Raw genomic sequence first — 25,793 nt, 5'->3', positions numbered from 1 at the left:
TGTTTAAGGGTAGCTAAGAATCAAGTTCACAAACAATGTGAAACATATTAATGTAAACAAGAAAAACATATTAATGGAATAGAATTCTTCTAAGGAAAGGAAGGGGGTAGTTTAAACCAAACTGGAAAATACTGTAGCAGGGGGCTGATTTTTCTCACTGACCCACACCTTTATCATAGTCCATGAGAGCTGTGTGGCTGAGGAATTACCCGAATGTGGAGCCTATGACCTGTAGGTTCTTCTCTAGGGGAGACATCTCTTCAAACAAGAGTTGAAGGCTATGATTTTCCTGTCAAACTCTGGAAAGGCAGCCAACAAGAGGCAAGTCGTTCCAAGCTTTTCTCTGCCCATGTTTACATGTGGGAAACAAACTGACTGCATCACGGGCCAAGGAAAGCCAGTGCTGTTGGCCACAACAAGCCCAATCCGTGAATACATATGTACTGCACTTAGATCAGCCATATGGGGAACTTCCTTAGTGGGCTGGGATGCATGTTGGCCAACCATGCTCATGAACGTGTAGGGGAGCAGTCTGTTTGGTTCCATCTAGACATGGCTTATGTAGGGAATTGTGTCCAGAGTAAATGCTGTGGGCTTTTAAAAATATAAGCTATAAAGGCAGCTAGGTGGTATAGTAGTTAGAGCGAAGGACTTGGGTGTAAAGAAGAATTGAGTGAAAATCCTGCCTCATTTAACTTACTAGCTGTGTGACTCTTGCCAAGTCAATTCAACCTCTCTCAGCCTGTTTCCTTATCTATAAAATGCTGATACTAGCACCCTATCTTGAGATCTTACAGGTCCTACAGGATCAAAGGCAATAAAGTGCTTCATAAACCTTAAAGAGCTACATAAATGATAGTATTATTACATAAGCAGTCTATTCTTGGTCCTGTCCCGTTTTGTATTTGGATTATTTCATTACAGTGACTTTGATTGGTGAATGAATGAAAAAGCCTTTAATAAGTGCTATGCATAAGGGCTAAGGATGCAAATGTAAAAGGAAAGATAATTGGGGGCAGCTGGGTGGCTCAAATTGAGAGCCAAACCTAGAGATGGGAGATCCTGGGTTCAAATGTGGCCTCAAACACTTCCTAGCTGTGTGACCCTGGGCAAGTCACTTGATCCCCATTGCCTAGCCCTTTCTGGTCTTCTGCCTTATAACCAATATACAGTATTGATTCTAAGATAGAAGGTAAGGATTTAAAAAAAAAAGAGAGACATAATCTTTATCTTCAAGGTACTTAAATTCTGATGTAGGGAAAAAAGAACATTTAAGGGGGTGGTAATCAGGGAAGGATGTTTTGATCTGAAGAGTTGAAGAAATGATAAGTTAATGTATATTTCAGAAGCATTGGTACTATACTGATTTGATGAATGAAGACAAATGGCATGTTTATCCAATTTAAAGATGACAGAAAAGCTATCACGAATACATGTATGCTCTGTTTAACATTATTCATTGGTTCCATGAAAAAATAGCAGACAAAATATCAGGATTGAAGGGATAGTTCATTTCATAGGAACAGAACTGATCTGGTTGGAAGGGAACTCTCTAAGAAGGAACACTGAAACAGGATATAGTACAGAGTAGGAGAGTAAGGGCAGGCTGATTTCAGCAGAAAGCTTAAGAAGTTTCACTGGAATTTGGCTAGCAAAATTATTGTGCAATGATATTGATTTTATGGGAGGATGTGGCAAGAGTCTCACAGGATGAATAACTTAGATGGGTTGAGATCTTGGATAGGTTAATAAGATTATAGATCTATCCAAGGATGAATGTATTGGTAGTGGTAAAGGCAATCCATGTGCCTATACACTGGATGGCAGAATTGTTTGGTTGCCTAGTGGGATATTCAGGGAAAACTAGCACCTCTGGTGCGAGGGCTTGCCAAACGCTTTTCAGGGCTGCTTTCTTCATTTGGTGTCCAGTCGCCACCCAGCTTTCACCTGTGATTTCAAGAAGCTATAGCATGCTCAGTGGCCACAGTCTGGTAAGCCTTCTCAATGGGCTGACTAAACAAATGTGAGGGTAACAGATGGACCTCAAATTGGTCAGTGAGTCAGGAGGATGAGTACCTTCAGCAGGTAAAGACTTCCCCAAGCAGAAAGGGCAGATGGGAACAATTTATTCTGACAGTGGAGTGCTTAGAACTTGGTCAGACATTGGAGACACCAAGGTCATCCACTGCATCCTGGGCCATCACCAATGGTCCTGACTTTTGACTTGTCCCCAGGCTTGGATGATCTAGCAGCTAGATTCTTAAGCACTTTTGCATCGACTGATTGATGGCCCATTACCTTTCTCCATACACCAACAGTTTACCTACTTCCTTGGCACCCTTAAATTCTCTCTGACTAGCTTCAATTGATCCCCACTGCCTGCCCCCCTCAGCATCCAGCCAGGGGTGAGGATTGTGCTCAGAACCTTTTCCCTGGGAATGTTTTAGCCAGACCTCTCTTTTCTATCCTTTAACAGCCCAGTTTCCTTGTAAGAATCAAGATTTTATAAGAATTTAACAGGTTGATACGTTGGGCTCAAATGAACAAAATTATATGCAAAAAGGATATTTCTGTGTCTAGGTTAAAACCCAGTTATATAAAACAAGATGGAGAAACATCTGGATTAATAAGTACGTGAAGTGAAACATGCATGTATGTACATGTACACACATCCACACCCCACAAACACCCCTATACCCACTTACCACTTCCCTACCCTTACACATTCTCCATTCCTCCCCATCATAACTCAGTATCACCACTTCCACCAAAACTACAGATTTTGGTTAACCATGTGTATTCCGCAAATGGTTTACGTGGCTGCTGGAAAAATGAATACAGTCTTAGGCTATATTACCAGAAATATGGTAATGTATAGTTAGAGAATTTTGTACCTTTTGAACTACATTCCCCAGAATTCCTTTCATCTCCCAGCATCCCTTTCCCTGCGCCTCCACGTTGGCATCTTCACAGTTTTGTTTATAAGTTCTGAAACTCTGCCCTTTGCTCTCTCTTCTTCTCTCGCAACCAGGCTGGGTTAGCTACCTTTTTTACTTTAGTTATTATTAATGAACTTTATAAAACATAATACTTAGTTATTGTATATTAATTTTAATCTTTACAATTTTCTTTACAATTTTCATGTACCATTCCTCTGGGAAGCTCTACTCTGATCTTCATATTTGCTTTTTAAAAAAATATTTTCTAGATTTCATATTGNAGCTAGGTGGTATAGTAGTTAGAGCGAAGGACTTGGGTGTAAAGAAGAATTGAGTGAAAATCCTGCCTCATTTAACTTACTAGCTGTGTGACTCTTGCCAAGTCAATTCAACCTCTCTCAGCCTGTTTCCTTATCTATAAAATGCTGATACTAGCACCCTATCTAGAGATCTTACAGGTCCTACAGGATCAAAGGCAATAAAGTGCTTCATAAACCTTAAAGAGCTACATAAATGATAGTATTATTACATAAGCAGTCTATTCTTGGTCCTGTCCCGTTTTGTATTTGGATTATTTCATTACAATGACTTTGATTAGTGAATGAATGAAAAAGCCTTTAATAAGTGCTATGCATAAGGGCTAAGGATGCAAATGTAAAAGGAAAGATAATTGGGGGCAGCTGGGTGGCTCAAATTGAGAGCCAAACCTAGAGATGGGAGATCCTGGGTTCGTATCTGGCCTCAAACACTTCCTAGCTGTGTGACCCTGGGCAAGTCACTTGACCCCCATTGCCTAGCCCTTTCTGGTCTTCTGCCTTATAACCAATATACAGTATTGATTCTAAGATAGAAGGTAAGGATTTAAGAAAAAAAGAAAGAGAGACATAATCTTTATCTTCAAGGTACTTAAATTCTGATGTAGGGAAAAAAGAACATTTAAGGGGGTGGTAATCAGGGAAGGATGTTTTGATCTGAAGAGTTGAAGAAATGATAAGTTAATGTATATTTCAGAAGCATTGGTACTATACTGATTTGATGAATGAAGACAAATGGCATGTTTATCCAATTTAAAGATGACAGAAAAGCTATCACGAATACATGTATGCTCTGTTTAACATTATTCATTGGTTCCATGAAAAAATAGCAGACAAAATATCAGGATTGAAGGGATAGTTCATTTCATAGGAACAGAACTGATCTGGTTGGAAGGGAACTCTCTAAGAAGGAACACTGAAACAGGATATAGTACAGAGTAGGAGAGTAAGGGCAGGCTGATTTCAGCAGAAAGCTTAAGAAGTTTCACTGGAATTTGGCTAGCAAAATTATTGTGCAATGATATTGATTTTATGGGAGGATGTGGCAAGAGTCTCACAGGATGAATAACTTAGATGGGTTGAGATCTTGGATAGGTTAATAAGATTATAGATCTATCCAAGGATGAATGTATTGGTAGTGGTAAAGGCAATCCATGTGCCTATACACTGGATGGCAGAATTGTTTGGTTGCCTAGTGGGATATTCAGGGAAAACTAGCACCTCTGGTGCGAGGGCTTGCCAAACGCTTTTCAGGGCTGCTTTCTTCATTTGGTGTCCAGTCGCCACCCAGCTTTCACCTGTGATTTCAAGAAGCTATAGCATGCTCAGTGGCCACAGTCTGGTAAGCCTTCTCAATGGGCTGACTAAACAAATGTGAGGGTAACAGATGGACCTCAAATTGGTCAGTGAGTCAGGAGGATGAGTACCTTCAGCAGGTAAAGACTTCCCCAAGCAGAAAGGGCAGATGGGAACAATTTATTCTGACAGTGGAGTGCTTAGAACTTGGTCAGACATTGGAGACACCAAGGTCATCCACTGCATCCTGGGCCATCACCAGTGGTCCTGACTTTTGACTTGTCCCCAGGCTTGGATGATCTAGCAGCTAGATTCTTAAGCACTTTTGCATCGACTGATTGATGGCCCATTACCTTTCTCCATACACCAACAGTTTACCTACTTCCTTGGCACCCTTAAATTCTCTCTGACTAGCTTCAATTGATCCCCACTGCCTGCCCCCCTCAGCATCCAGCCAGGGGTGAGGATTGTGCTCAGAACCTTTTCCCTGGGAATGTTTTAGCCAGACCTCTCTTTTCTATCCTTTAACAGCCCAGTTTCCTTGTAAGAATCAAGATTTTATAAGAATTTAACAGGTTGATACGTTGGGCTCAAATGAACAAAATTATATGCAAAAAGGATATTTCTGTGTCTAGGTTAAAACCCAGTTATATAAAACAAGATGGAGAAACATCTGGATTAATAAGTACGTGAAGTGAAACATGCATGTATGTACATGTACACACATCCACACCCCACAAACACCCCTATACCCACTTACCACTTCCCTACCCTTACACATTCTCCATTCCTCCCCATCATAACTCAGTATCACCACTTCCACCAAAACTACAGATTTTGGTTAACCATGTGTATTCCGCAAATGGTTTACGTGGCTGCTGGAAAAATGAATACAGTCTTAGGCTATATTACCAGAAATATGGTAATGAATAGTTAGAGAATTTTGTACCTTTTGAACTACATTCCCCAGAATTCCTTTCATCTCCCAGCATCCCTTTCCCTGCGCCTCCACGTTGGCATCTTCACAGTTTTGTTTATAAGTTCTGAAACTCTGCCCTTTGCTCTCTCTTCTTCTCTCGCAACCAGGCTGGGTTAGCTACCTTTTTTACTTTAGTTATTATTAATGAACTTTATAAAACATAATACTTAGTTATTGTATATTAATTTTAATCTTTACAATTTTCTTTACAATTTTCATGTACCATTCCTCTGGGAAGCTCTACTCTGATCTTCATATTTGCTTTTTAAAAAAATATTTTCTAGATTTCATATTGATACAATTTTTAATAATCATTTACAAATTTTTGTAATTCATGTACCAATTTTTTTACAATTTTTTTACAATTCTCATGTACCATTCCTCTGTGAAGCTCTACTCTGATCTTCATATTTGCTTTTTAAAAAAATATTTTCTAGATTTCATATTGTTATAAGTTTTAATAATCATTAAAAATTTTTGTAATTCATGTCCTCTCCTCTTCCACGTGGGTGGAGTGGGTGAGCTCCCTCTGGACTCTAGCCTTTTAGTTTCCCTTTTGCTTCAAGTTAAATTTAATAAATCTTTTATTAAATATCTTTTATTTATATATAAAAATGTTAATATAATGTTAATATATTTTATATTATTATATATTATATATAACATGTGTCACATGTTATATATAAGAATATATTATTAATTTATACAGTATATACTTATATATAAATATATGAAATTTTTTGTAAAAATTTATTAAATAAATTTAATAAATAAGCACCTCTGGTGCTTATAACTCCTCATTTCCCTCAAAGCTCAGCTACAGCACTGCTTCCTTCACAAAGTCTTTCCTGATGCTCCCCTACCCTAGCTCTTGGTTTCCCTCCTCCTCCAATTACTTTGTATTATTCTGTCTATACTGAACTGAGAGATTCTTTCATATTTGTCCTTGTATCAAAGTGGAAAGGAATAATGTGTAAGAACTTGGAAAGGTAGAAGGAACCAAGTTCTAGTGGACTTTAAAAGTGAAAGAGAGGTTTTTTATATTGGATCCTGGAAGAAACAGTGAACCTCTGGAGTTTATTGAGTAGGGGATGATGTAGTCAGCCCTGAGCCTTAGGCTGGTCCCATTGACAGCTGAAAGGAGGATTAATTGGTGGAAACTGCAGGAATACATTTTTTTTTACCCCAATATAAGGAAGAATATCCTAAAAATTAGAGCTGAATGAAAATAAAATGGCTATTTTTTTCACTCCTGTGAGTCTGGATGACTATGTGTTGGGGAGATCTTAAAAGAACCCCAAAATGAGTGGGAGGATCCATGATCTAAGAGGTCAGTCAGTCATTAAACAAGCATTTACTAAGCCATTCCTATGTGTTAGACACTATACAAAGCTTTTGGGGGTAGAAAAGAAAGATGAAAATAGTAGAGTTCCTTCTAGCTCCAAGATTCCATGATTCTCAAAACTTTTTAAATCCTTAAGCAATATTTCCATTTCTCAGATTGTGACACCACTTACTAGAAATAACAGTAAGTTTTTCCATTTCTGCTTTTCTTTTTTTTCCCCCAGGGGTGAAGGAGGCAAAAGGAAAATTTTTCTTTTTCTGAATTAAATTTATTGTCTTTTTTTTTTCAGCACTTTCGAGTTAGGCCAAGTTATTCATCATTGTTTTTCACGCTGGGTCAAATGACAAGATATGTCATATTTTAAATCATTTCTGCTTTTTTTTTTTTAATAGGTATGTGGAACTGACCAACTATTGTGATTATAAAGACTATCGGGAAACTATACTAAGCAGACCAATGTTGTTCTTTATTCTTGTCCGAACAGAAGGAGATACCTCAAAAGGTGGGTTGGGAAAAATAGTTCACGATGCTTTCTTCCTTTATGCTTTTTCCCTAACTTGGGTTCTATCATTCTGGGCCACCAGCTCAGTGGATCCCAGGGCTGGTCAAGGAGGAGACCTGAAGATGCTGGTGCTGGACACAAGCCTCACATGGGCACACTTATGATGTACAAAGTAGCCCAGAGTTCAAGGCAGGGGCTAGGAAATGAGGTTTTCTTGTAGTTATGACAAAAGGGAAAAGCCTAAAAGGAGAATAGAAGGGCCACTTGAAGGTAAAACAATCATGAGCAAAATATAATGAAGTGGTCCTAAAATAGGAGCTGCTTGTTTCTTTCTCTCTCTTTTCTTCTATTTATGGCCTCAGTGCCTAGGCCTCTGAGCAAAGGGAAAGTGGACACAACTGGTTAAGGAAAGATGGCAGAGAACAACCAGCTGCAGGGAGGGTTCTGATAGGTTCTGTGTTGTGGTTTCCAGATTTTTAAATAGTTCTTCTACATATTGTCTTTGTTGCAGGCCATATTGACAACCAACTTAAGTAGAGTTTCAATGTGAAAATCTACTTTTTTTCTTTTACTACCATACCCCCCAGAGTCTTTTGGTATGAGAATAACATAGGATCAAAGAAAAAATTTGGAAGAGAATCAAGGATTTATCTAAACCAACAATGTCATTTTACATACGAGGAAACCAAGGCCCAGAGATTAAGAGTTGTTTTGTTGATTATTTTTATTGCACTCTTCTCGACCCCATTTGGGGTTTTCCTGGCAAAGATACTTGAGTGGTTTTGTCATTTCCTTCTCTGGCTCATTTTACAGAAGAGGAAATTGAGGCAAATAGGATTAAATGATTTACCTATAGCTCCTAAGTGTCTGAAGCCAGATTTAAACTCAGATCTTGCTTACTCCAGGACTGGTGCTCTCTATGCAATGTGCCACCTAGTTTTGCCCCAAATCCCTCAGATAATAATAAGAAGAAATAAGATTCAACCTTAGGGCCTGTGACTTCAAACCTAGCACTTTCCACAGCTTCCTTGTTCAGAATTCCAAGGTGGGCTGTCTCAAGGCCTTGATCACCATTTTACATTTGGTACAAGGTAGAAAGGGATGATCTACCTCTTCTAAATAAAACCCATCAAACATTCGTTTTCATTGAGATTCTTGAAACTCTCTTCACTTCATAATTCAACACTATAATGCTCTCTCTGCTGGAAAGACATCAGAGGCAGGGAACAGAACCCACTATGAAGAGCAATTTCTGTTAGCAAAGCTTAGTTGCTGCGGCTTTTTGGCTTGATGATGACCAGAAAGCCAGAAATTTCTATAGAGCTATAATTCACAGATATATCAAGTCCACCCCCTGCCTACCTCTCTCAGGAGGGAACTAAAGAACAAATAAGAGGCCTTTGCCACTTTCGCATCAGCACCGAAAGGACAGGCAGAGATACATAGGACCTGTCAAAAATGCATAGCTGTGTTAAATCCTGTTAGAGGAGATTTAGAAATCAGGGTATTGAATGAGCTTGCCGGTCTTTTGCAGGGTTACTATAGGAAATTAATGCACTGTGAGAAAGCACTTCGTGGCTGACACATCTTTGTGTCCACCTAGATGACTCGTCTGAGTGGTCAAGGAAAAAGAGACAGATGCTGCAGTGTGGGAGAGCAAGAGGGCTCAGCCTATTAGTCATTCAAATTCACTGGATAACTTGAAGTATTTTACAAGAGTAGAACTGGTCCAAGAATTCTAGCCCCAAACAGAAACACCCAATTTACAGTGTGTGTGTATATATTCACTTGTCATTTGTCAATAAATAAATCCTTAACTTTAGCCTTTAAAACAGTGATTCTGCCATCTACCTCCAGAGAAAGAATTGTTGGAGTCAGATGCAGATGAAAGAATATATATATATATAGTCACTTGTTTATATATATGTATACATAGTCACTTGTTTTTATATATGTGTATATATGATACTGGAGGTTTTTTCCTCTTTTAAAACATCATCTAAATCTTGTTTCTTAAAAATTCTGATGGCTTGAATTTGGAGTGAACATTTTCTTTTTCTTTTAAACCTCTCCCTTCTGTCTTAGAATTGATATTATTCATTCCAAGGCAGAAGAGCAGTGAGGGCTAGGCAACTGTGATTAAGTGACTTGCCCAAGATCACACAGCTAAGAAACGTCTAAGGCCATATTTGAACCCCAGATCTCTCAAGCCAAGCCTTGGCTCTCTATCCATTGAGCTATTTCACAGCCCAGGAGTGAACATTTTCATTCAAGAGAAGAGGTGGAAGGCATAAAGGCTCGAGGGATAGGCTGACTTAAGGATGTGGGCACTTAGCTAATTCTGCGAATACTCAGGACTTACTTTGTTATCCATATGAGAGATTAGGAGAAAGAAGATTTTTTAAAAGATAATCAAGATTATAAAATGAAGACTTTCCAAAATCCCTCACTTTAATGGCAGGGAATTTTTCATTTTTTAATTTGCACCCCCAGTACTGAGAACAGTCCTGGAATATAGTAGATGCTTAACAAATACATGTCAAATAGAGTGGAATAGTGACTGGATCTAAGCTTTTCTTATGTCACCTCCTAAGAATAGGATTCAGCTTAAATTAAATCCTTAACTAAGGTTATAGACTTTAGCCTTTAAAACAGTGATTCCACTCTCCACCTCCAGAGAAAGAACTGTTGAAGTCAGATGCAAATGAAAGAATATGATTTTTTCACTTGTTTATTTGGGTTTATATTTTGGGTTTTGGTTTTATAGGATTATTCACTTACAAAAGTGAATAATATTTGTGGGATAACACATGTATAACCCAGATTGTGTTGCTTACTGGCTCTAGGAGAAGGGAGGGAAGGAGAGAGGGAGACACTTTGGATCATATAATTTCAGAAAACTTATGTGGAAATTTGTTATTACATGTAATTGGTAAATAAATAAAAATTAAAAAAATAAAACAATAATTCCTGAACCTCATTTTATATTGCCTCAGACAAGATTCTCAATTCTAAAGGGACATTAATTTTTAATTAAAATACACTAATAATGTCATAGAGAGTGCGGTAAGGGCAAGAACTATGTCATAAAACCATACAACTATAAACACATTGGGAAGAATGGCTTGGTAGACTGCAAAGGAATGTGCTTTGTAAATCTCAAAATTATAATTTCTGCTTTTAGAAAAAACATATGCATTTCTTGTGAATACACGACACCCCAAGATCAGAAGACAGATTGAGCATGGGATGGATACAGTCATTTCCTCAGTGATTGGAGAAAGCTACCGACTTCAGGTTTGTTTTGAACTGAATTAAATGCTACTAAGAATTAGAGGCAACTAGGTGGTACAGCAGATAGAGTGCTGGTCCCAGAAATCAAGAGGACCTGAGTTCAACTTTGACCTTAGACACTCACTGAGTGACCCTGGGCAAGTGACTTAAACCTGTTTGCCTCAGTTTCCTCATCTGCAAAATGAGTCAGAGAAGGAGATGGCATGCCACTCCAGCATCTTTGCCAAGAAAACCCCAAATTCGGTCACAAAGAATCAGACATGGTTAACCTACAAAACAAAAACAGTCATGAAGAGAATGCTGCTTGTAGAAATAGCAAGAATTAGTGATTAGGACTCTTGGGTCTTTTCCTAGGACCTTAACTTATTGTGTGGGCTTGGTTAAGTTATTTAATTTTCCTGTATCTCTGCTTTACCACTTGAAACTGGGGGTAACAATTCCTTTCTACTGAACAGGAATTTATGAGCATAAATGAGATGTTGACATCTTAAGCATTTAGTACTTCTTAGAAGAAAGGTGATATGAATTTTAAAAACAGATTTTTAAAAGGCTGAGCAGAAGGAAGATGGGATACCAACATCTGCCACTGCGAAAAGCAAAAAGAAATTCTAGTATTGTATAGTAGACTTAGTTTTAAGAACAGTGCTAGAATCAGTGCAGGGAAAACATATTCTTAGGGATGTGCTTTCCTTCAGCAAAATGCAGTTTTCCTTTCTAGGTCACACCTGATTCTGATAACAAAAAGCCAGGAATATCCAGGAGAGTAGCATCATTCAATTAAGAATCATGTCTTCAGAACTTGACTGTGTTCGTTTCTAAGGGACATTTCCACAGGGCTTTCTAGTTTACTAAGCACTTTCTATTACTGATCTCATTTGATCTTCCTATTACCAGCGCTGTGAGTTTGGTAGGCTAGGTGGTGTTATTATTCCAGTTTCACAGATGTGGAAATGGATATTTGGAAAAGAATGAATGATTTGTCCAAGGTTACACAGCAAGTAGATGATAGGGAGGGAATTTAATAATATAAGTAGTTAGCATTTGCAATGGTCTTTACATGTGTTATCTCATCTGGTCCTCACAACAACCTTGTAAGGTGGTTGTTATTATTCTAGATGAGGATGCTGAGACCCACAGATGTTGAGGATCTTGCCTGCTTTTAAAATTTCTAGTAGATTGTTTAGTTGTTTTCCCCCATCATATTCAACTCTCTGTGACCCCCATTTATCTTGGCAAAGGTCCTGGAGTGGTTTGCCATTTTCTTTTCCAGCCCATTTTATAAATGGAGAAACCGAGGCAAACAGGGCTAAGTGACTTGCCCAGAGTCCCACAGCTAGTAAGTATCTGAGTCCAGATTTGAACTTATTTATCTCAGCAAAGGTCCTGGAGAGGTTTGCCATTTCCTTTTCCAGCTCATTTTACAAATGGAGAAACTGAGGCAAACAGAGTTAAGTGACTTGCCCAGGATCCCACAGCTAGTAAGTATCTGAGACCAGATTTGAATTTAGGAACATGAGTCTTCTTGACTCCAGGCCCTGCACTATATTGATTGCAGCACTTAGCTGCCCTGTTTCTATTTGGTAGAAAGGCATTATTCATCCTCAATCTTAGATGGCAAAACAGAGGCACAGAAAAATGAAGATTTGAACTGAGGACTTTCTGACTTGGAATCCAGCACTTTATCCACTTCAACCCCTAAGGAGTTGCATTTGACTTTCAGTTCTTCAGATTATAAATCTGTTGCTCTTTCCACTACACCATAGACCTTAATATGAATTCATTTGGGGATGAATAATTGTAATAATAAAAATGGCACACACTGCAAAGGCTGAATAAATTGCTATTAAGTCATATGGCACAATAGATGGTTCAGTGAGATGAATACAATCCTCTAGTCTCCTAACACCTAAATCATACTGGTAGCAGGATCTGATAGAGATTTATTTGCTTAATGCAAACATCCCCAGAATGCAGACTTCCACATTCCTAAGAAATGCTTAGATAGGAGCACAGGCATGGAACAACATTTGAAATATCCCCAATTATAGGAGAATAGAGACAATATATTGGCATGGGATGTTCTTTTCCCATTTGGTTTTTTAATCTTTACAATGTGAGGGAAATTGAGGAAATTGAGATTAAGACAGCAGGTGGTAGTGGGAATTGTGAGGATCGAGTGAACCACACCAACTTCATTCTGTGACTCTATTCTAGAACTAACGTAGTTTCCATCCATTTGTGGCCTTAATCTAAATTCTGTCCTCTGAGAAAACTTTATTCAGTTGTGAGAACTGAGAGAAAACTTTATTGCATTGTTTGTACCTAGCCTGGTCTGGCTGGGAAACTGGAGCACCTGTGGCTGCTGTCAAAGACCCTTAATGAAGGACATAGGTTATGTTGGCCAGAAACACATTCCACTCCCAAGATGGATGCAAGGCGTTCTCTCCTAATTGCACATCTCAAGCAACCCATGGCCTTATCTGAAAAGTGGCCCAATTCTTATCAATCCTATTGATTCCAGGTTCCTTTGACTGGATAAGGATACTTGGGAGGAGCTGGACACTTCTTTCTGAATTCAGGGACTTGTACCTGTTTGCTTTTTCTCCCTTCCAACTTGGAAAGTCCCCAGTCTTGCATCCCAGAAATTAGATTATATAATCTGCATTCTTTCCTTTTAATTAACCAGTCTTATTTGATTAGTTTTTTGTTTTAATTTTTTTAAACCCTTACTTTCCATCTTGGAGTCAATACTGTGTATTGGCTCCAAGGCAGAAGAATGGTAAGGGCTAGGCAATGGGGGTCAAGTGACTTACCCAGGGTCACATAGCTAGGAAGTGTCTGAGGACGGATTTGAACCTAGGACCTCCCGTCTCTAGGCCTGGCTCTCAATCCATTGAGCTACCCAGCTGCCCCTGATTAGTTTTTTAAATGTGTAACTCTGTCTCCCCCTGCATTTGAGGTCCAGCCCCAAGGTGCAGAAGATGCCTAATCTCAATTTGTTGGGCGATTGCCATGCTTGCTTAATAAATTGATACACTTAGAAGATTGAACCTTTGTTTCCTCATCATTTCATTTTTCAACCATCACAAATGTCAGCATTTGGGTAGATATTCAGGAAGGTCAAAGAAATGTTTTTCTCTCTTCTTTTTTTACAGTTTAATTTTCAAGAAGTGGTCAAGAAGTTTTTTCCACCAGGAAATGAAGTGGTTAATGGAGGAGACTTGAATTTTGTGTACGAATTCAAAGCTGACGCTTTGTTTGATTTCTTCTACTGGTTTGGCCTCAGCAAAACCACAGTTAATATTAATGGAAAAATCCTGAATTTGTCTAGTACCAGCCCAGGAAAGAAGGAGACAATAAAATTATTTCTGGAAAAGATGAGTGAACCTCTCATCAGAAGAAGCAGTTTCTCAGATAGGAAATTCAGTGTTACTTCCAGAGGTATGTTAGTAATCCTAAGACCCAGTTTTATTTTTTACCTTTAGGGATCCTAAAAATGACGTAACAAGAAAACCATCGTTGTGAGTAATGGGGAACCAGTGCATTGGGAAAAATAAAAAGCAAAGTTTATTGGGTAGAGGGGCAAAAGCATCATGTAGAAAATAAGATACAGAAAACAAGAAGTAGGAAATGTTTACTCTCTAAAGAAGAAATGTACTTTCTTTCCTTTTCTCTTTGTAAAATGTAGACTGTTCCATTCCCTTTGGCACAGTAAAATTTTCCTCATCTAGTTAGGAGGGGTAGGGCTGTTGTGGGGCTTAACAGACCCTTCACTGTTTCCCTCAAATTATATTGTGAGGAAACATCCAGGATAAGACAGGCAACTGGCTGGCTGGTAGGGAAAATGTTGTCTTCAGGGCTGTTTCAGAGTGAAGCAACTCTGGAAGAGCTGTTACAGTCTATCTGATCCAACATCTATCATTTATGGCTACTCCAGCTGTAACTGAGAAGGGGGACAGGAAGAGAACCAGCTTCCCAGTCACGAGGACATGGGCTCAACGAGCCTCTGGGCAACTAGCTTGGACTGTAAAGGAGGGATAAGAGGGAATAAACATTTATTCAGTGCCTACTATGTGCCAGGCAGTGTGCTAAGGACTTTATAAATACCTCATTTGATTCTCATCTCAATCCTGGAATTTTGGCATTCCTGTAATCTTATGATCCTTTTACAGTTGAGGATACTGAGGCAGACAGAGGCAAGTAATAATAATAGTAGCTAACATTTTTATAGTGCTTATTATGGGACAGATACTGATATAAATATTTTAATTTTTTCATTAAAATTAATTTTCATTAAAATGTTTTTATAACCCTTACCTTCTGTTTTAGAATCAATACTGTGTATTGGTTCCAAGGCAGAAGAGTGGTTAGGACTAGGCAATGGGGGTTAAATGACTTGCCCAGGGTCACACAACAAGGAAGGGTTTGAAAACCAAGTACTTTTAAATTATTATCTCATTTGATCCTCACAAATCTGTGGGAGGTAGGTGCTATTATTATCCTTATTTTATAGATAAGGAAACTGAGGCAAACAGAGGTGAAGTGACTTGTCCAGGGTCACACAGCTATAAGTAAGAGTCCGAGGCTGAATTTCAACTCAGGTCTTCCTGACTCCAAACCTAGCACTCTATCCATTATATCATTTAACTGCCTCAATGCATCATAAGGTAAATGTAGTTGCTGATCAGCATTGGTAGAGGGAGTTTGCTCACCAGAAGTTTCTTATACCAATGAATCAGTTTTGGCCCTTCACCATAAAGAAGTCACCAAGAATTACTTTTTTCCTTAAGAAAGGCTTCGTTCCTTCCTCTCTCTCTCTCTCTCTCTCTCTCTCTCTCTCTCTCTCTCCTCTTACCTTCAGTCTTAGAATCAATATTGTGTATTCATTCCAAGGCAGAAAAACAGTAAGGGCTAGGAAATGGGCATTAAGTGACTTACCCAGGGTCTACCTAAGTCTACCTAGGACCTCCTGTGCCTGGGTCTGGCTCTCAATCCATTGAGCCACCCAGCTGCCCCCACAGAAGTCTATTTTCTGAGGTCACTCACCTTGGTTGGAGGACTGTGTAAAGCCAAGTGCAGATTATTCAGTGAGCACCTTTGGGGATGGGTGTATTGCTCTGGGATTCAGCTCTGAAGGTGCTCCCAGGCCCAGCTTCCCTTCTCAAAAAAGGTAGTGCTTTCTGGTCACCTGGCTAAACCTGGTGCCAGAGTTTATCTAACTCATTCATTTTAAATCCATCTCAGCCCCTGGAAAGATAATGACAAGCACATGCTCTCTTAGCCAGACATGTCATCTTTGTACACAAAGGAAAGTATCTTTTTCCTTTTTTATCCCCTGAGTTTTTCAACAAGTCTGGATCCCTCTACTGTTGCTTCAAATTACTGTCACATGGGAGGCTGAGACATGCTCCTGTGTCCTCAATTTCTGTACAATAAAACTATGTATTCCTTGCTATTTTTCAGGTTCCATAGATGATGTTTTTACCTGCAATCTGTCACCAAGATCATCTTTGATGGAGCCTCTTCTAGCAGAATTTCCTATTTCAGCAGTTCTGGAAGCCGAGGAGAGACCCAACAAATTTATCCGATTTGTGTAAAAGTCTCAGAGTTTGTTTTCAGACTGAAAAGCACGTGCCTGAACTTTGTGTCACGGGTGGTGACAAGAGAGGGTCTTTCCCTCCTTTTTATACTCTTTTTCTCCTTAAGAGGAGACAGTCCCTCTTTATCCACCATCATTAGACCTTCAAAGAGGGGCTTAAAAAAAAAAATTCTAAGAGATGTGATGAGCCAGCAGCTCGAACAGCCAAATCCTTTATGGACATGTTCACCAGGCCTGAGGGCATTCTTCTGCTTTTGGCAATTGCAGCCTGCTTTTTCTCTACCTTGTGGCTGGACCACCTGGAACATTTTCTAACTTGTTTTGTGGAAATCATCAAAGTGAGGGACATTACCACCACACTAGAAAGAAGAGCAGAGAGACATTCCTATCCTAATCCGAAGCTGGTGGGTTAATGGTAACCACTGTGGTGACTGGTGCTCTGGTCTTACAAACCCAGGAGTGTGATAAGCTTTTTAGCACCAAGAAATGAGAATTTGATTTTTGTGTTGTTCGCGTAAAATATCCAAGCTGATATTCCGAATCTGGAGGGTTAGTTTGATGTAGAAGGTAACTGTATCCTGTCTGAAATGTGAACTCCTCAGATCTTCCCAGGTTCAAAATGACCTGGGTAGTCTGGGAGGTAGTATAGTAAAAGGAGAGGAATGTTTTATTTGGAATCAAAAGGCCTGGGTTCAAATCTTTGCTACTTATGTTGTGAACTTCCTGGACCTCAGTTTCCTCATCTATAAAGTGAGGAAGTTGGATTAGGTGACTTTGAAGAAGCCTTCCAGCTTGAAATGTGTGATCTTGAAACCCTACAAAACTGGGTGAGCTCCAATACTGCAACCAATACTTTAATTCCCTCCTTCATTCACAACAGTTCATAATGATTATTCTTGTACTTTGAAAGAGCTTGTAGCAATCTGATATGGTAGATGAATGGAAGAAAGTTATCATTATCACGATGCTTCCCCCCCCCCCCATAATTCTGTATTTCCTAGCTACCTTGGAATTTCAAAGAGTAAGACCAATCCAATCCAATAAACATTTATTCAGCAGCTACTATGTACCAGACATTGTACAAAGCCCTGGGGATAACAATGAGGAAAAAAAAAAGAGTCCCTGCCCTCAATAAACTTAAAATCTAAAGAGGGAGCCAACTGGGAGGTAGGAAGATTGGGGTATGAGATGGACCCACAGGACACCATATTGTTTCATAAAGTTGAAACTAGGTAGGGCAGCAGATGCCAATTAGAGTGAGCTGAGAGTACAGTTTCTGTTTCTGTAGAGGAAGATGGTGAGAGAAGTTTGGCACTCCATCCTCTAGCCCTCCAATCAGAGAAGGATGAGGGGAGTGGTGTTAATCAAGTTTTGAGTTTAGCAGCATGGTGGTGAGATTAGAAGTGATGGGAGGGGCTTGAAACCAGGCAGAGCAGAGGATGCTACCATCCTAAAAATTAAAAAAAAAAAACAAACCAACCAATCAATCAGTTACATACATTATTGTTAAAGAAGCTCATAATGAAGAACCCTTGTGTTCAGAGAATAATTTTGTTTTAAAATTTTCCATAACCCATTGGCTTTCTTTGCCAAGTTGGACACTCTGGATGATATTAATGATAGTTTTTTCCACTGTTACTTTAAATGCACTCATCCTCGTTCAATTAAATGATTTTTCTTAGTACTTAATATGATAATCATTAAATTGGTTGCCTTCCTTCCCACTGTGGATTGATAATTCAGCAAATATCTACTTGACTGCCTGCTGTGGGCAAGTCAGTGTGTTGTGGTGAGTGACTTGGTCAAACTCTATGAGTTTCTTGAACAGTTGGGGACCCCTTTTGACTCGATGGGAAATTGAACAACCAGGAGAAACATTTACTGGGATGCGATTAGGAGATAGTAGCAAAACAAAACACGGAGCTCCATGACAATGGGTCTTTAGGGGAAACTGAAAGAAAATGGTATATAATAACCAACGGGGATAATTGCTCTTCACAGAATTCTAATGGAGTTCTTTACTTGCATTTGTGTGCTGAAGTTTGAACTCCTGAATTCTTGAGAAAAAACAGAAGTTTCCACTTAATTCAACAAGCATTTATTAAGAACATACTACTCTGTTGGACACTCTTTTAGGCACTGGAGATACAAAGACATAAATAAAAATTCCTGCTTTGAGGAGCTTATGTTCTACTGTATTGAGCAAAACATACTCTAGAAGAGATCTATTTACATACATGTTTGTCCAATTATTACAACGATGAAATCTTTTGCCTTCAATAAAAGGATCACCTTTCAGAAATTTAAAGAAAAATAGAAAAAAAAAGAATGGAGAAATAAAAAATTAAAGATGAAAAGATCTTTATTTTACAATGAAAGTGAATAAGCCTTAGATATGTCAGGCACTTCATAACTATTATCTCATTTTATTCTTAACAAAAACCCTGTGAAATAAGTACTATTATTATCTTCATTTTACATTTGAAGAGTTTGAGGCAGATAGGTTTAATGACTTGCCCAGAGTCACACAGCTAATAAGTGCTCAAAGATGGATTTAATCTTAGGTCTTTCTGACTTCTTTTCCTGAACTCTACCCACTGCCTGCATATAGACCAGGAATGAAGGCCCAGAGAGGTTATATCACTTGTCCGAAGTCACAAAAGAAGTGATAGAGGTGTAATTTGAACCCAGGTATCATGACTCCAAATCCAGTTCTCTTCCCATTATATCACACCACATGAATTGTCTCAAGATTTGTAGATTGATTAAACAATGATTTAAAAAGTGTAAATTAATAGAAAATATTTTGCTCCAAATGAGTGATGGAAATTACAAAATGAAAATGGAGTCTGAAAACCAAAGGAAAATGCCTAAGCAATGAGAATTATATTGATTAGTTTCCCAAAGGGTATGGCAGAAATTCTGTTGACCGAGTCAACCGAGCAAAAGAATTACCCCCAATAATGAAATTAGGTTACCTGGTAGACCTCTTTTTATCGAGTTATTTTTTTCTCTCCTGAATGACCTGAGCCAAATGCCTGCAATACTTCCACCCCCAAACAAGACTTTTCCAAGAAATAAAACCAATAGATTACAATAAAAATTAGACTTTGATTATAGTATAGAATTCCTAGGGCATCTTCTGGATAGCTCTATTTTCCTTGGGCCCAGTTATTAGTAAGCTTTGTTCGAAGGACAAATTGGGAACAGTACATAAATAATTCCATTTCACTAAATGACCTAAAAGCAGCTAGGTGACTCAGTGGATGGAGTGCTGTGTCTAGAGTCAGGAATCTTTCCTAGTTCAAATCCAACCTCAGATACTTACTAGCTGTGTGACCCTGGGCAAATTGCTTAACTTTATTTACCTCAGTTTTCTCATCTGTAAAATGAGCTGGATAAGGAAATGGCAAGCTGCTTCAGTAACTTTGCCAAGAAAATCCCAGACACGAAGATCTGGACATGACTGAAAAGGCTAACCAATAAAACAACAAAAGATCAACAGTGACCTAAGTGATACCTTAGTCTCAAAAATCTGTAATGCATGGGACCTGGCACCATGTATACCTACCTTCCAAAATATATTTGAATCACTTTTACCAAGGTCATTAGATGCTGTAGGCCTAGACTGATGAGTTTGGGTGACCCACTTTTTTCTGTATCTTTCCCAACCATATAGTATTTGACTGTTACTGAATTCAGTAACCAATTTGTTCATTTTTGAATGTATATTATATCTTGTGTACTACTTATGATTAAATAATGAAATAACATTCTACATTCCTTTTTCACTTGATTTAGAACTAACCTTGGTACCAGACAATGAGAACAACTTTGCACTCAAAGCTCAAATGTTTTCCTTTCCCTGTTCTCCTAGAGATAAAGAAAGCTTTGAACCTCCACTGAAAGTCAAATTAAAAGAAAACCACTAAAAATCTAGAAAAGTGTTCTATTTTATTGACCTTCTGCGCTTTCAACCAAATTATAATGTCCTAGACCAAGTTTTTTTAAACTTCTAAAGAAACCTAGCATTGTCTCTTTGGGTTCTCTGAAACCACATGTGTTTAAGTGGACACAGAAGAATAATAACAGTAAAGGCAGCATAGCTTTGTTTAATGCTTGTGCCAAGTATTTTGCAAAATGTTTAATATATATTTTAGATGCATTACCTATCACATTTGGTTCTTGCAACAGTCCTGAGCAATTAGTATTATCATCTCCTTTTTAAATATAAGGAGACTGAGGCTTCAAGAGCTAAAACAATTTGTTCAAAATCACTCAAGGAGTAAATGGTAGAGCTGCAATTTGAACTCCAGCCTCCAAATACCAAATTATAGACTCTTTATAATACTCTATATTACACAATGAAGGGTTTAAAATAGGGACTTAGGAACGTTAGAGGGGGGAAGCAAAACAAAGAAAAGGAAAAAGATTTGAAATAGCATGATAATTCTTAATCTATCAGAAAATGATTTTTTAGGATAAGGTCGGTGGTTTTCAGTTTTTGAGAATGCACCAAAAGAGGCAGTTAGGTAGCACAGGGAATAGAATGCTGGGTTTGGAGTCAGGAAGATCTGAATTCAGATTCCTCCAAAGACTCTCTCTAGCTGTGTGACCTCTAGGCAAGTACCTTGCCTTCTGTCTGCCTCAGTTTCCTTGACTATAAAATGGAGATAATAATAGCACCTGCCTCCCAAAGTTGTTGTGATGATCAAAATAAGAAATTTGTAAAATACTGTGCTATGGAAGTATTACTAATATCAATAGAAAATGGGTTTACCTTATAGAAAGAAACACATCATATCTAGAGTTTCCTTAAAGTGAGGATTTAACAAAAATGTTTGATTCCCTCCTTTGTATCCTCAAGGGCACACAGATTTGTAGAGTAGTGGTTAGAATTCTGGGCTTGGAGTAGGAAGACCCAAATTCAAATCCTGCAATTTAACCAATTTTCACATTTACAAAATGGGGACAGAAATGCCTGTTATATTAATCTTACAGGTTGTTGTGAGGATCAAAAGAAATAATATGCCAAAAGCACTTTGAAATTCTTAAATAACTATGCAGGATGTCCCAAGAAGTGTTATGAAAAAGTATTAGTATTATCTTATCTCTAGGAGATAGTATTAAAGCAAAAAACTGTAGTAAGACTTTTTGGACACATTGTATAACTGATAGCTACTAGTAGTGGCAGAACCCAGATTTTTTTTTTTTTAACCCTTAACTTCTGTGTATTGGTTCCAAGGCAGAAGAGTGGTAAGGGTGGGCAATGGGGGTCAAGTGACTTGCCCAGGGTTACACAGCTAGGAAGTGTCTGAGGCTATATTTGAATCTAGGACCTCCCATCTCTAGGCCTGGTTCTCAATCCACTGAGCTACCCAGCTGCCCCCAAGCTATGTGTATTTCTTCCATCCTTGGTTTTCTCATCTGCAAAATGGTGTGACTGGATTCCTGATCTCTAAAGTTCCTTCTAGCTCTCGGTCTGTGTGTATATGAACCTTGCTTTTCTGTAGAGAATCATCTCATCCAGCTTCATCACCCTCTTCATTTGGCCAGCTTTGAGTAAGTTATTTTTAGCCATTTTCAAAACTTAAAGTCATCTTTAGTGGACAAAGATTTGTCCTAGTGGAAAAGAAGATTCAAAAGCCCTGGGTTCTGAAGACATTCCTCTTTGGTCCCCTTCTCCTCTCACCCTTTTAAAAATTTACCCTTACTTTCCATCTTAGAACCAATACTACACATTGGTTCTAAGGCAGAAGAATGGTAAGGGCTAGGCAATGGGAGTTAAGTGACTTGCCCAAGGTTAGGGTATCTGAACTAGGAAGTATCTGAGGTCAGATTTGAACCCGGGATCACAGGGTCACTAGACCTGGCTCTCAATCCACAGAGCCATCTAGCTGCCTCCCTCTCTCCTTCTTTTACAAAGGAATACTTACTTCAAAGGTAGCAGGACGCATAATCCCTCTCCCTCACCTTGGTCTCTGCGAAAGGGAAAGGGGGCCAGTTAGGCTCACAGTTTAACTCAGTTTCTACACAGCAGAGTCCCAACAATGTCCAAGTCCCAAGTTCCCCTGCTGGGCTAACAGCGCCATGTCACTTGGGAATCCTGACTCCAACGTCAGCATGGCTTGACCTCCCTGGTCTGAGGACTCCACAATTGACATCTGCACTGAAGGCAGTTTCAAAAGGTGAATTCTAAAATAATTCTAATCAATGACTATCACAGGGATATAACCTTACAAGGAACCTGCTAGTTCTAATGCTTTGGATGGATCTATTTTTTTGTGTATGTGTCTAAAAAAATCAGACTCAGAGTCATACCCCGTATATACTGTGCAGATGGAAAATTTGCCACACCTGAACTACATTCCCAGCATCCTTTTAAGTACGTCCTCATTTGACGTACAGGGGCTTGGGAGATAAATTTGGCTGAGACTCACGCTGGAGGGCTTTTTTGGGGCTTTCCTTTGGTTAAAGTGTGGCAGGTGTGGGTCTCTGGCTCTGTGCTCTGCTCACTTGACTGAAGGAATCCCTTTCCCTCTCATTTTTGTTATTAAATCTTTTCATTTAAAATTATCTGGAGTAGTTCATTCATTTTTACTCCTACAATACTCACAGCAAGATAACATTATAAACCAATAAAATCGTATTTCTTGCTATTGGTAGAGTGGAAAAGTCAAGTCAACAAGCATTGACATGCTCACAATTTGTCCAGTATCATACTAAATATGGGAGATCCAAGTACAAACAGGAAAAAAGTCCCTATCCTCAAAGAGCTTATGTTCTCACTGGGGAAGACAATACATGAGAAGGAGCTAAAGTGGGATGGGGAAGAGTGTGGAAAAGATACCACGTAGAGAGCATGGTGTGAAAGACCAGAGAAGAGAAGATGGCTAGTCTGTCCCCTTCCTTAACATGGAGATTCTTGGAGAAATTCACTTATAGGAGAAACTAGCCACAGTGGAAGAGAAAAAAGGTAGCTGAAGCATGCAGTCCAGCCAAAGGGAAGGGACTCTGGCCACAGCTGGTGCAGGAAGGGCTCTTGAGAGAGAGGAGATTCCTACAAGCTCAAAGAAACGTTTGATTTTCTCTGTCAGAAACAAGCAGGTTTGCTTTGAACTTTGTGTGGCAAATGGTTGAACATATTTCTGGAGGTGGGCATTTGGAACCCCTTTGTTCTCTTTTAGTCCAGGTTGTCTCTCAGGCTCTTGGACTGGACCTGGGAAGCTTGTGGAAATTTTGGAGTTGGTAAGAAAGAATATTCCTCTCTCTTGCATCATTTAGTGATACCTTATATGGAGGCAGGGGCTCAAACTGCATGACCCCATAAAGTTCTAGGATTCTTTCATGGAAAATAAGAGGTTACTGATAACATTTCTCCATGTAAATAATACAGAGTGCTACAAAAAGAAGAGAAGGCTGATGAATAAAGACACTTGGTGAATTAGAAGTGCTATGTAAATAAATGCCACCATAATGGGAATTCATGGTTGGGCTACTCCGTATCCTTTGGTGTGATATTTCCAGAGCCTGAAAACAAATCAACTTCATTGTTTAAAGGGGTTGCCTTGGACAACGGGATGACATATGCAGAAACAGTCCTCAGTTCACAATAGAAAGGGCTAACATGATACTCTCAAATAAATATTGAAACAGAAATGCTTCTTCAAAGGAATGAACCACAGGATAGTAATACTGTTTTATAAATGGAAGCTATTATTAACAAGTGCTCTTTGGACATTCTATAGACCTTCCCATTCATTTTAGAATATATTTTTCATGAATGAAGCCATTTTTATTAGCTCTATTGTGAGCCTTGCTATCTTATTTTAGATGCTACTACAGAATTATAGTTTAGAGTCACAATAATAAAAACTTACAAATGGAAGGGATCTCCTTTCATCCAATCCCATCCAATCACTTTATCTTAGAGATGAGAAAATGGAAGCCTGGAAAGGTTAAATGACTTGTCTACAGTCACATAGCTCAGTAGTTCTAGAAACAATACTTATTTTTTGAAAATTCCATACCTTCTGTTTTAGTATTAATTCTAAGGCAGAAGAGTGGCAAGAGCTAGGCAATTGGGATTAAGTGACTTCCCCAGGGTCTGCAACTAGGAAATATATAAGATCAGATTTGGACTCAAATCTTCCTGACTCTAAAGCCTGATACTCTAGCCATTGGGCTATTTACCTGCCCCAATGAGACCTGTTAATAGTTTTGTAATAACATATAATACATTTTTTCATGTGAGTCCCCCGAAAATACTACCGGGGGTTCCAGGTGTCCTCTGCATCCATAGCCACATAAGAATCATAGTTCAAAAGGCCCTATTAATGTATTGCTTTTACTATTGAGATAGAGGGGACAATTAGTGCAAACTAAAGGCATTTATAATAGAATAAGTGAGTAATAAAAGTGGTGCTAGGACATTTTCTCCAAAAATTAGGTCATGCTCTCCCACAAATGCACATATCTTCAGTATGAAAAGTGGATACACCTAGGGAACACATGTAGAGGAATATATATAGCAGATAGGTGGAGGGTAACTCATATTTCTGGTAATGTTAGCACATCATTCTCATCGGGGCTTCCTGCTCCAAAGCATGACAAATAACCTCTACCAGGTGTTACTCCCTGTTCATAGTTTCAGATAGTCCTTGTTTAGAGGATGCTCTGCTGCTCTCAGGCTCTCATATCTATAATGGTCTCATGACTGCTGAATTTCTCTTTGTTATTATTACTTTCCGGATTTCCTCTCTTCTCAGCACTTGCTGGACATCTTGACTTTGCTCTTCTAGGCTATAATGACTAGACAACCACTCCTTAAAAAAGCCAGCTCATAGTTCTTCTATTCATAGCAGAAGTAATGAGCTACCACACCCAAATGATGTTGAATAAGTACAGTACCACTGGGCTAAACTTTCTTCTTCTAAGGAGGCTCCACGTCTTTTTCCTCATTCCTATCTTCTATCTGATTTACGATTAGAAAGCTCTTATAGCAGGGCAGCTAGATGGCTCAGTGGATAGAGAGCCAGACTTGGATTTGGGAGGTCCTAGATTCAAATCTGACCTCAGATCTTACCTAGGTGTGTGTGGTTCTGGGCAAGTCACTTAACCCCAATTGCTTGGCCCTTACCACACTTTTGCCTTAGAGCCAATACATAGTATTAATTCCGAGATGCAAGATAAAGATTTAAAAAAAAAAAAGAAAGCTTTTATAACTCCCACTTAATTCCCTTATGAAAAGAAATTGATATATTTGTAAAGTGTTTTTCAAACCTTAAAGCACTGTATAAAATGCTAGTTATTATTGTTGTTATTGTTGTCTCATGACTCCAAAATCATTTCACAGGAACCCTATCACAGAAATTCTACCAAGCAGTGTGGGACAAAAAGTCATTCATTGTATTTTTTCCTGTCCTCCTCTTCATATTTTAGCAAGTCAAGTCTAATCAATGAGTATTTATTAAGTACCTACTAGGCACCTTTACTAAGCTCTGAGGGATGCAAAGAAAGACAAAA

The 25,793-nt window shown here is 38.7% G+C and overlaps 2 protein-coding genes across 2 annotated transcripts in view; both read left to right on the top strand.

The window, feature by feature from the left end:
- MEDAG (mesenteric estrogen dependent adipogenesis) overlaps positions 1–16,527 on the top strand; it is a 29,930-nt gene extending 13,403 nt beyond the window's left edge. Inside the window, exons 2-5 of the mRNA XM_044666101.1 lie at positions 7,266–7,375; positions 10,560–10,672; positions 13,825–14,110; positions 16,133–16,527. Coding sequence (XP_044522036.1) covers positions 7,266–7,375; positions 10,560–10,672; positions 13,825–14,110; positions 16,133–16,266 — 643 coding nt within the window. The 3' untranslated portion in view covers positions 16,267–16,527. The remainder of the gene's footprint in view (positions 1–7,265; positions 7,376–10,559; positions 10,673–13,824; positions 14,111–16,132) is intronic.
- TEX26 (testis expressed 26) overlaps positions 16,490–25,793 on the top strand; it is a 64,719-nt gene continuing 55,415 nt past the window's right edge. The window contains exon 1 of the mRNA XM_044668962.1: positions 16,490–16,672. Within this exon, the coding sequence (XP_044524897.1) occupies positions 16,490–16,672 (183 nt within the window). The remainder of the gene's footprint in view (positions 16,673–25,793) is intronic.

This window comes from Gracilinanus agilis, chromosome 3, assembly GCF_016433145.1.
Source record: "Gracilinanus agilis isolate LMUSP501 chromosome 3, AgileGrace, whole genome shotgun sequence".
Taxonomy (NCBI): domain Eukaryota; kingdom Metazoa; phylum Chordata; class Mammalia; order Didelphimorphia; family Didelphidae; genus Gracilinanus; species Gracilinanus agilis.
The sequence above is the reverse complement of the archived record's forward strand: the minus strand, read 5'-3'. Positions and strand labels throughout refer to the sequence as shown.